Source organism: Vanessa cardui, chromosome 29 (assembly GCF_905220365.1).
Source record: "Vanessa cardui chromosome 29, ilVanCard2.1, whole genome shotgun sequence".
NCBI classification, from domain to species: Eukaryota; Metazoa; Arthropoda; class Insecta; order Lepidoptera; family Nymphalidae; genus Vanessa; species Vanessa cardui.
The window spans coordinates 3,396,883-3,409,279 of NC_061151.1; the positions used below are offsets into that span (position 1 = coordinate 3,396,883).

At 34.0% G+C, this 12,397-nt stretch overlaps 1 protein-coding gene across 1 annotated transcript in view; it reads right to left on the bottom strand.

Moving 5' to 3' along the window:
* LOC124541919 (lysosome membrane protein 2-like) overlaps positions 1-12,038 on the bottom strand; it is a 101,013-nt gene extending 88,975 nt beyond the window's left edge. Inside the window, exon 1 of the mRNA XM_047119851.1 lies at positions 11,906-12,038. Within this exon, the coding sequence (XP_046975807.1) occupies positions 11,906-11,921 (16 nt within the window). The 5' untranslated portion in view covers positions 11,922-12,038. The remainder of the gene's footprint in view (positions 1-11,905) is intronic.
* Between the last annotated feature and the right edge of the window lie 359 nt (positions 12,039-12,397).

A 12,397-nucleotide genomic window follows, 5' to 3' on the forward strand; every position in this document is an offset into this window, starting at 1 on the left:
ACTATATAGTATAAAACAAAGTCGCTTAACGCTGTCTGTCCTTATGTACGCTTAGATCTTTAAAACTACGAAACGGATTTTGGTACGTTTTTTAATAGATAGAGTAATTCCACAAGAAGGTTTTTGTATATAATACATGGACAATATAGTAAAGAAACACTGGTAATTTTAGAAGTTTCTAATGTGATGTACAAAAAAATCTGTAGTATATTTAGTATCAGTGTTCCACGAAGCCGGCCTGGTCACTGGTATTATCATATAATATAATATTTAATAAAGGAGGTTACATATGATATAAAAAGTTAAAATATATTCAGCACGCGTTTCTAAATAGCCTTATATATTAATAGGTTGGGGAAAAAGTTTCTTCGTATTTTATATGAAAATTCAAAAAGTTTTTTTTATAGTTTATTTACATTTAACTAAAGTATGTAGGTGCCATTTTGTTCCATAACTTTTTGCCATCTTGTTGGTAGTGACATGATCCTATTGCTGTAAAAATTTTGGGGCTTCTGATCGAAAAATTGCGACAAGTGGTTTTGGCAGTCCTCTCGTGATGTTAACCTGACACTGCCTAAGGAATTCTGCAGAGACCGAAACAGATGAAAATCTGAAGGTGCAAGGTCAGGACTATACGGCGGATGCATTAATACCTCCCAGCCAAACTCTCGTAATTTTTGTTGAGTGGCTAAAGATGTGTGAGGTCTAGCGTTGTCATGGTGAAAAACCACACCCCTTCTGTTGATCAATTTTGGCCGCTTTCTCTCAATTTCTTGGTTCAATCTCATCAATTGTTCGCAATACAGTTCTGAATCGATGGTCCTGCCGGGCGGTAACAGCTCATAATGAATGATGCCCTTCCAATCCCACCATACACACAGCATTACCTTATTGCTAGTGAATCCGGGTTTTGCCACAATCTGTGAAGCTTGACCGGCCTTTGACCACGATCTTTTTCGCACATTCTTGTCGTATGTGATCCACTTTTCATCACCAGTTATCAGCTTCTTCAAAAATGGTTCGGTTTCATTACGTCGTAATAAAGAATCACAAATGAGTACACGGTTCATTAGGTTTCTTTCAGTGAGTTCATGAGGCACCCATATATCGAGCTTTTTTGTGTACCCAGCTTTATTCAAATGAGTCAAAACCGTTTTGTGGTCAATTGCCAGTTCTTCAGCTACATCGTAACTACTAATATGCCGATCTTGCTCCACTTTTTCAAAAATGGCATCAATTTTGTCCGTAACAGGGCGACCAGAACGAGATGCATCTTTGATATCAAAATTTCCGGCTTGAAAACGCTTAAACCAAACTTGCGCTACTCTCACAGATACTGCATTAGGTCCATAAACATCACAATTTTTTTTCGCGGCTTGAGTTGCATTTTTACCTTTTTTATAGTAAAATTTTAAAATGTATCGAATTTCTTCCTTAGATTCACTCATTTTAACAACAAGAAAAACAAATGAAAATCACACAAATTCCTAATTTGAATTTGGAAGTGCCTTCTTTAAAATTAAAACTTTTTAATGATACCAAAACCAGCCAGATACAAATGGTATAGCCAAAGAGATTTTATTACAAGTTCATACATACTATATGCGAAAAGACTTTTTCCCCAACCTAATATAACCTACCTTCATAATCGAATAATATGCAAAATAATTATGCAAATCTGACTGGTTGTACCAAAAATAAAATGCGATCGAACTAACAAAGAAAACCTTCAGCTTTCATAGAATAGATAGACATAGATAGATATAGATAAAGAAAAAAAAACAAGTCATAACAAGTCATTGGAAATACCGAATGAAATTACAAAGGATTATAACCCGTTTTGATGACAATGCTGCAAACTTAACGGCGTAAAAATTTCCATAAACGCATCGTACGTTCCGGAAGTGCATAAGTGCGCGTGTAAGGCTGCGGACAGACGAGCGACTCTTTTGCGACTTTGCTACGTCATTATAAATTTTCCAAAGTTTTGGAAAATTGAAGGAAGGAGGTGTGTCATTGCTTTCCTCAGAGGCCGAGGCGAAGGGGACAGCGTTGGAACAGCGTAGTGGAATATGTTCCAAAACTTCTTCTCAGAGGGAAAGGCCTAAGCCCAGCAATGGGAAATTTACAGGCTGTTGTTGTTGATGCAAAAATTCACGGTAATCGTTTTCTTTTTTAATTTACAATCACGGGCTCATCGTTGCCAGTGCCTTTTACATTCTACTTTATACATTTTGGTGTTTTATATTTTTACTAAACATCAGCAGAACTTCGCTGGACTTCAATCTTGTCGTCTTCTGAAAGATGAGGTCCACGCTGACTTTATACATACATAATCAATAACAAATAATATATAAGCAATTATTTTTATCCTATTTACTCCAATCGAGCAGGCCTTGTTCTGAGCTCGATCACGGTATTCGACTAAGTTCGTCAAAAAACGTAACAAACAAACGAACAAATACTTCCTGTTGAATTGGAAACGTTGAAAATCTTAAAGAGGGACAACCCATGAAAAGTCTAAATAAAGAAAGAAATTAAAGAAATTTTTTATAGGACACGAGACACACTAAAAAGTATTAAAAAAATAAAAAAGAAAAACAACAAAAAAAAACTAAAATTCACTACTGACCAACTTTTAACGTGTCCTACAAGGTGTACCATTCAGCTTCCAAGTTGGGTTAAAAGAACCCTAGCTGATTTTCAATAGTAACCTGTGTGGTTGTGACGCGCTGTGACAGTATATGGTATTATTTAATAAACACTACAATATTAATATACATACAATAAACATATAATAACAATATATAATTCTGGAATATATACATAGTTTATAAACACATTAGCTATTGGCAATAAATCTTAATATTTCGATATTTTCACTCGTCCGTTTTTTTTATGGTATAGGCTGGCGCACGAGCATATGGTAAGTGGTCGCCATCGCCCATAGAAAATGACGCTGGAAGAAATATTAACTATTCCTTACATCGTCAATGTGCCACCAACCTTGGGAACTAAGATGTTATGTCCCTTGTGCCTGTAGTACACTGGCTCACTCACCCTTCAGGCCTGAACACAACAATACTGAGTACTGTTATTTGGCGGTAGAATAACTGATGAGTGGGTGGTACCTACCCAGACGGGCTTGCACAAAGCCCTACCACCAAGTATATTTTTATAAACAACACTAACACACATTTTATTACAATTACCTATTTAAACAACGAACATTCTAGATACAATTATTTAAAACAACTATATTAAAAAAATTAAATAATACTTCCTCAAAATAAAACATTAAATGTCGCAATAAAATTACACACATTATAAACGAGTTCTTACTTATCGTAACAAGAAGACATACATTTAATGCCAATTACACGACCACGCTGCAATGACTTAGGGCGCTTCCAGACTAAAGACTTACGAACGACTGTCTTAGTTAAACTCGAATTAAAAATATTTACTAGAAATTTGTAATGAAACTAAACATAGCATTATTATTTATTAGTATGTTTTATATATTAGCTGTGCCCGCGACCTTGTACGCGTTTGAATGTACCAACAAAAAATTATTATAGCCTAAGTTACTCCTTATTACATATATCAGTTATCTGCAAGTGAAAGTCCCGTCAAAATCGGTCCAGCCGTTGCAGAGATTACCCGGAACAAATAGACAGACAAACAAAAATTGTAATAAATGATATTTTGGTATATGTACCGTGTACATATGCATTGAGTAGAAAAGGGCTACTTTAATATTACAAACAGACACTCCAATTATATTATATGTATACTAGTTATCGTTCGCGGTTTTGTTAACGTTTTAAGTTAAATAACATCAAAATCGGTTCAGGATGGATGCAAACAGTGACAGACATACAGATAGAGAATCTTTCGTATTTATGATATTAGTATAGATTTAGGAGATTCTTTTATTCCCATATTTAATTAAAATATATATTTTTGACTTCGGACAGTAAGGTCGACATTTGCACGATTTGAAATTTGTTAAAATTGCTAATTGCATTTTATTTGGAGATTTAAGATTGACAACAATGTATAAGATTACATGGTTTATTTAGGTTAAGATAATATATAAAAAAATTGATTGGTTTGTAAATTGTTTTGTATAAATTGAAGTAAATTCGGAAGGTCAATTATATTATTATTTTAAAAATATTACGCGCATAGAAGTAGATTTGGAGGTGAATAATTCGTACAGAAACACGCAGTTATTATATTTATAAAGTAAGATACCATTGAAATAATTAAAGTTATGAAAATAGGTGAGTTGTTTTGCGTACGGCCCAATAATATTCCTGGACCAAAAATGGTAGGATCTTTCTTACATATTGACCAAAATACAAAATCAAAATGTACTTTATTCAAGTAGGCTTTTACAAGTACTTTTGAATCGTCATTTAACAATTAAGTGAAGCTACCACCGGTTCGGAATGTAGATTCTACCGAGAAGAAAAAGCAAGAAACTGTCGTATTTAAAAACACAGTCTTGTTAGTTATAATATATTTGTATGTAATATGTCAACAAGTATTAATTCCACGATTTTTTATACTCTGTATTATCTTGTATTGAATAATATGCCTTCTTCACCAATGTATCTTCAAGATAAACTAATAACATCTAGTTTCCGACTTCGTAAAGTTAATAAATAGGTACATCCTTATTATAGCATGGTATTTGTTGCTACAGTATGATAACATAGTTATTTTAAACTTGGCCTATTAAAATTTAAAGTTCATGTTAAAAAACATTGATAAATAAAGCATATTTCTCAATACAAGATCATATTAGTGATAACAAGCGTGGACTTTATATGATGATTTCCATAAAAAAAATATATATATAACGGAGTAAGCATGCCCGAGCGCGTTTTTAATAAACATGACGTCAGCATAGCTGACGTCACGAGTGTCAGAGTTTCGATCTTTAACCATCTTCGGTGGTATGAAATAAAACTAAGGAAATAATCCTCTCTGATTTATTCCAATATGAGACGGTCCGATCGCTCCGACGGCTCGACCAAGTCTGTCGAAACCGGCGGTCGCTTGATCTTTTATAACAAAAATAGGTGGGTAGACTTATTCACTCAAGATAACAGTTGTTTACAAACATTAAAATATTTCAGAGTAATTTAACATTTCAAAATTCACTAAAAATTATTCATTTAACAATGAAACAGTTTTAAATTATTAAAATAATCATTTCTGGACACGTGTTTTTCTTAAATTCGTGGCTCCGCGCCGACACGGCCATTCTGACAGGCGGTGCGCGCTCTGCACCTGCCTAAGTTGTGCGATTGGAAATCTGCGAATCAAAAATATTTTTGAAGCAGGTATCTGTAAGCAACACATCATGTTGACCTTTGATAATTGTTTTGTAAAACAGTACACAAAGAAATCTCTCATGCACCTTTATTGTAATAAATATGGGAAGATTTTACGCATACTATGCTCATAACTGTGTCATAATAACTGTTAAAAGTTCTCGTAGATCTGTGGTGTATACATGTCTATACCACGGTCCACAAGGTCTCCCTACGGTATCTCATGGTTCTCTGTGGATACATCAAGGATCCGCGGGTAGCTCGAGGGTAACACGTGGTTAGCTCAGAGGTATCACTCTCCAGATTACGGTATATAAATGGCTACCACGGCTCCACAACGCCTCCCAACGGTATCTCATGGTTCACTTTTGGATACATCAAGGATCCGTGAGTAGTACGAGGGTAACACGTGGTTAGCTCAGAGGTATCACTCTCAAACCAGAGTGTACGTGTCTAGTTACGGTTGCATGAGGAATCTCAATGGTAATTAATATTCAAATTTTTTTTTTTTTTTCTTATTGCTCTCTTTTTTATTTATTTTTCTTTTTAGATTTTAAGCTTTTTCTTTTTAGATTATAAGAGGTAAGATAAGTAAATTTTGCCTCACAGTTTTATGCGATGATTAGTTCTCGTCGATGTTGACCACTCGGACTGACTGACCAGCTCGTGATATGGACTGCAACTCCAACTGTCACGGCCATTCTGCGGGACGGTGCGCGCTCTGCACCGGTCGCGTTTCTGGTTGTGGTGCTCGGCGAAGCTGATCACGAGCGCCCTCTGTCGACCACCTTCTCCGCTGTCGTAATTTTTATGAAACCTGTAAATCTCGAAAGGCACACTTCATTAGTCATATCAAGTAATAGTGGTTACGTGGACTCTTAATCTTTATGTTGAAAATAATTAATTTTAGTTTTCTGGGAATAGAAAAGATTACTGTTATATTTCGAACAAGAGTCATTCGTTGCTATAGTTGTGTTATTAGTGCCATTCTGCGGGATGGTGCGTGCTCTGCACCAGTCGCATTACTTGGTCGCCCGGTTGCGGTGCACGACGAAGCTGATAACGAGCGCCCTCTGCCGACCACCTTCGCGATGCGATGCGATGTTTTTTTTTTTATGAAACCTGTAAATCTCGAAAGACACAATTAATTAATCACATCAAGTAATGGTGGTTACGTGCACTCTTTAATCTTTATGCTGAAAATAATTTAGTTTTCTGAGAATAGAAGCGATGACTGTTTTAGTCCGCACAAGAGTCACTCGTTGCTGTTGTTTTGTTGTAAGTGTTGCAAAGTCCTCTGGTTATTAATGTCGATCAGGTTTAAGAAGTTCAGGTGGTATGCGATGTTTTCTTTGTTTAATAAGAGAGTGGTGCAACTCCATATACTAGATGCACTGTTCGGTCTCGTAGTTCTTGATTATTATTAACTCGTTTTTGAGGGTAGTAATAACTTTTTCCACTTAGCCATATGCTCGGCTGTTTCCTGACGTGTTGATTATCTTAGTGTGTCTCATTTCCCCATGATATCCATGTTTTCCGTGATCCACATGGTCACTTGTTGATTTTTCAGTTAAGATGTTCCACACATATGAACAGCATGGCAAATGAGGATGCCCTTGAAGCGTATTGTTCTTAATTGTAAGAAGTAGCCGCCTCAAGTGTTGACGAAGTGGGTACTCCCGCACTAGTCGTCCTTGGAGCTGATGAATGATTTATTGGATCCATGGTTTGCGGTCCTCCCTCGTAGATGTACCAGGCAGTTAGTATGAAGTGCTTAGAGATCTTCTTATCACTTCGCAATATGGTTATGTCTTGTAGCGATCCTTATGTGACAGGTGGTACCGAAGCTGATGAGGACGTGGCAGAGATCGGAGCTTGTTCCGATCCCACTTCTGATAACGGAGGAAGCACGTCCGAGCGCGTTTTTAAAAAACATGACGTCAGCATAGCTGACGTCACGAGTGTCAGAGTTTCGATCTTTAACCATCTTCGGTGGTATGAAATAAAACTAAGGAAATAATCCTCTCTGATTTATTCCAATATGAGACGGTCCGATCGCTCCGACGGCTCGACCAAGTCTGTCGAAACCGGCGGTCGCTTGATCTTTTATAACAAAAATAGGTGGGTAGACTTATTCACTCAAGATAACAGTTGTTTACAAACATTAAAATATTTCAGAGTAATTTAACATTTCAAAATTCACTAAAAATTATTCATTTAACAATGAAACAGTTTTAAATTATTAAAATAATCATTTCTGGACACGTGTTTTTCTTAAATTCGTGGCTCCGCGCCGACATATATAATTGTCCTTTATTGATATAATATACTTGGTGGTAGGGCTTTGTGCAAGCCCGTCTGGGTAGGTACCACTCACTCATCAGTTATTCTACCGCCAAATAACAATACTCAGTATTGTTGTGTTCCGCTTTGAAGGGTGAGTGAGCAAGTGTAACTACAGGCACAAGGGACATAACATCTTAGTTCCCAAGGTTAGTGGTGCATTGACGATGTAAGGAATAGTAAATATTGTCTATGGGTGATGGTGACCACTTACCATCAGGTTAGGTTTTATTCCATAAAAAAAACTGTGATTAAAATAGTGAAAATGAGTAACTACATAGATTCTTGTCAGTTGTTTTCGGTATAAACCACTTTCCGAAGCATTTGTATCTTTAAATTTAATTCAAAGTAACATGTCTATTTAAAAGTTCTTTCATGATGATTGATAGCTATTTAGAAATAAAGTATTATAACAATTCATTTGCTTAACATGCATTAATGTACATATGTGTTATACAATATTATAATTAATGATTTTTTTTATATTCTATAGAGCTATTCTAAATTCGAAACTCATCGTGGAATACGAGTGTGAAATGTCAAAATTTGTTGTTTTCTTTTTGGTTCTTTATTTGTGCCCAAAGGACACAGATTATTATGCCAATGTCACGTCAAAATTTGATATACGAAATTGTCTATGACAATTATAATATTTATCAAAATGGCGTATTATTATAAGACGGTTCTTATTTTGTGTGATACGAAATGTTTTAATCAGAATCACACAGCTGATCCAGGTGTTGTATAGTATTTCCTATCTATGGCAATATGTCCATAGATTACTCGCTACGGTCTGCTTCTATTAACATAAATTCAATCCTTTTTCATTGAATTAACATAATGGTAATTCCGAATGAGTGTTTTTTTTTTATTTTTTTAAATACATTAAAACAGTCTTGTTTTGCTTTACAATGATGATATAAATACAATCTGTACTAATACTTTCCGTTATGAATCATTTTGGGATTTTTTAGACAAACGTCGTATTTTTATAGTCGTTTCAATGTAACTGATATAATTAATTAATTAAAAAAGTAAGGAATAATATTTTACTAAGTAGGTACTGAATATGCTACAACTAAATAGCAATAATTAATATCGTTATGTGTGGTGATTGAATGAGTGAATATAAAAGTTATTATATTGTCTGTGGACGCCCTTATGTTATCTATTAATTTCCTTGTTGAATTAAATTTAAACATTAAAAAAATCCTTAAATTAAAAATTTAAGGATTTATTGATCTATGTATGTGTAGCTATAAAAAATATTTCGATATTTTTTTTTACAGAGTTCGAAGTTCAAATCCGTGTCAGCTGTGTAACATTGATCTGAATGATCATTGGTCGATAGTACTTGATGACGCAATGAATAGCCAAACCAAATTTAAGTATTTTATTAATTCGCTTCACAAAGAAACCGGACGTATATATCAATACAACCTTTATACTTAGAACTTATACAGTGTTATAATAATATTTTTTATTTCCTCAAAAGTAAGAATATACAGTTTTACAAACTAAAAGAAGTATATATACAAAGTATCAAAACTTAAAAGATTTACATATAATATTAGGTAAGGCATTTTTTTTCAGCTTCCTTACGGGTCCTCCAAGGGAAAATACGACATAATTTTTTTCTCTCTAGCTGTTAACTAAGTTGTAACGGAAAATGAAACTAGGGAAGTGTTTTCCACTGTTCCCAGTCTTTTTTGTTATCTTTCTATAATATATATTTTCATAATTTGCATTCTGTTAGCCCTAATGACCTCTGTAACATCAGTAGGCGAATTTAAAGTATATAATTCTTGCTTTGGGAGCACACTCAAGTGCTTAATATTAGCGTTTTAATGGTGCCTCAATGGTTAATCCTTGGCTTTGGATTTCTAGGACACATGTATACGCTGTTGATTCTTATGACCTTTATAGCGTCATCGGATTTTTCGGATTGATAGTAGCTCTTGGCCAGAGTGGCCTCTCCCCTACCTCAATAGGCGCCGCAGAGACTAGGGGGGGCTCTCAGTACCCTGGGAATCCCCCCTACGTGTTGGAGGCCTGCTTAGGCGGACCGACCGTCAGGGCGTCACGGTAGCATGCGTAAGCAATCCCGTGGCGCCCGCCGAAAGACGGAGAGGATAGCACTGGTTTTCCAATGGAATATCTAATTCGGACTCGAACCAACGACAAAAAAATGACAACGTCGTATTGCTACCTGAGATTTGAATCCAAGATCTTAATAAGTTAGCCACTGAACCAAAGAGGTAATTAAGGTGTTAATTTATTTATATATACAAATAATAATCGTTTAGCTCGATTCAAATCAGCATAATATTCCACAATCGTATTTATTCTGATAATTGAAACCGATGCTCGATTTACAAAACAAGTCCACACCAACCCGCATCGGAACAGCGTGGTGGAATATGTTTCAAGCCCTCTCCTTAATGAGAGAGGAGGCCATTAGCCCAGCAGTGGGAAGTTTACAGGCTGTTACTTTTACTTTATATTGACAGATGGACGCGACTTTGTTTTATAATATGTAAAGGTCTTATCGTTGATATATCGTTTTGTAATATATATGTCGGAGGAAGCTATGTGTCGCTTTGATTGATTACATGTATAACGTACAATATTATATATTTACATTTTAATGGTATTGCGAATTCTTGATATAATTATATTTAACTTGAATTTTTTTTTCTAGAAATGACCATTACAATTAAACGTTATGAACACTGTATTACTCGTATTACCCATCGTACCTAAACCAAAATAAACATTTTTTGTAAATTACATATTTTTTCTTATGTATAATAAATACCCAAGTGTTTTAGGTAGTCTGTGTCAAGTGACGTAATGGTATAAAGATCAATTAAAACATCTTAATATTCAGTACATAATTACATGTGAATGGCAGATATACTAACAAATTTATAAAGTAACGTTTTTTTAATTAAGTTTCTAACACGGCGCAAAGTCAGTGGAGTGATGATATACAAGGCGGCAAGTAGGAGCTGGATGTCCAGCAATGGACAAAAAAGGACTGATGATGATGATGATGATGATGCACAGTCAGATTTTAAGCTAATATGAGCTGAAACTTTATTATATATATAAGGTTTGTTATTAATAAGGCATTGTTTATTCAAATGTCAATTAAAAATTTCAAAATAAACTTTACAACAAGTGGGCTTTACAACCACTTTTGAATCGTAATTTAACAATTAAGTGAAGCTACCACCGGTTCCGAAAGTAGATTCTACCCAGAAGAACCGGCAAGAAACTCAGTAGTTACTCTTTTTCAACATTTAAAAAATACAATATTATTAGTTAAATACAATTATATATGCATGTAATGTAGCCTGCCGGGAAGTCAAGAGGTATTTATTCCAAGATTTTTTATCATCTACATAATCTATGCCTTTTTAACCAATGTATTTTTTATAAACGATTATCAGTACGCGTTATATCACATTTATTCAATTTATCAATTCTTATATCATATAAAACTAACACGCTGCATGTGGTAAAAGATCATATTTATCTAAATTCCACCCAAATCCAGACATACAATATTTCACATATATAATTATTAAATAGTATAAAACAAAGTCGATTATCGCCGCCATCCCTATGTATGCTTAGATCTTTCAAATAACGCAATGAATTTTGATGTGATTTTTTTTAAAAGATAGATTAATTCGATAATAATAATTTATTGGTGCAAAAGAAATATTACAAAATAAGCTCACATAAATATATGAGTATACAAAATAAGTATGACTATTTTTAAATATGACTATTAGCTAAGACTCTATTTACATGTGGTTTGGCACTTTAAAAAGAGTGAAACTTATTATCTTTTAATATCTATTAACATAACCTTTGTTAAGGTTAATTAGCCTAACCCCTAATGGAAAAAGTAACATTAAGTAGATACATAGCAGAGTCATTTGAAGAAGTTAAAACAATTTTAAGAAATAAATAGCAAAACAAAAAATACGTTTATATGAGGGGGAAAGTAAGAAAAGCGCCACGGTAAGTAAAAGGATATTCTTTGTAGAAACAATGTGGACAATATAGTAAAGAAACACAAAAAAAATCTGTACTATATATTTAGTACCAGTAATGCATTCGTGCGAAGTCGTGGCAGGTCGCTAATATAAAATAAATTATAATAGATGATTTTTGATTAATTAATATATCTAATTACTTACGGTTGGGTGTGAACATTTTTCTTCTTTTCCAATGTTTTCTTCAAAACAATTCTTTCTTCAATATATATAACTGATTATATATTAAACTCACTAATATACCAAAGATTATATATGCGAATATATTGTTAGATATATATTATATATCTATTAATGGATATTCGGGATATTTTCAAATATTATTATTGTAATAATAAAATAAAATACATATATATTTGTGTTTTTATAATATAATTATTTTGTATAAATTGTTTATTATTGTAAATGATTCACTACACATTCCACAAGAGTTTTTGAGATATCTGTAACAAAAGAAATTGCATATTAGTAACCATTTCGGATATTTCACTCCAGCTTAAAATTATACCGATTATTATGTTTCAATTTGAAGCTTGATTGAGCCAGTGTAACTAAAGTCATAAGGGACATAACATCTTAGTTCTGAGGGTTGGTGGTGCTTTGGGGATGACATATATAGTTAATCATTCTTGCAGC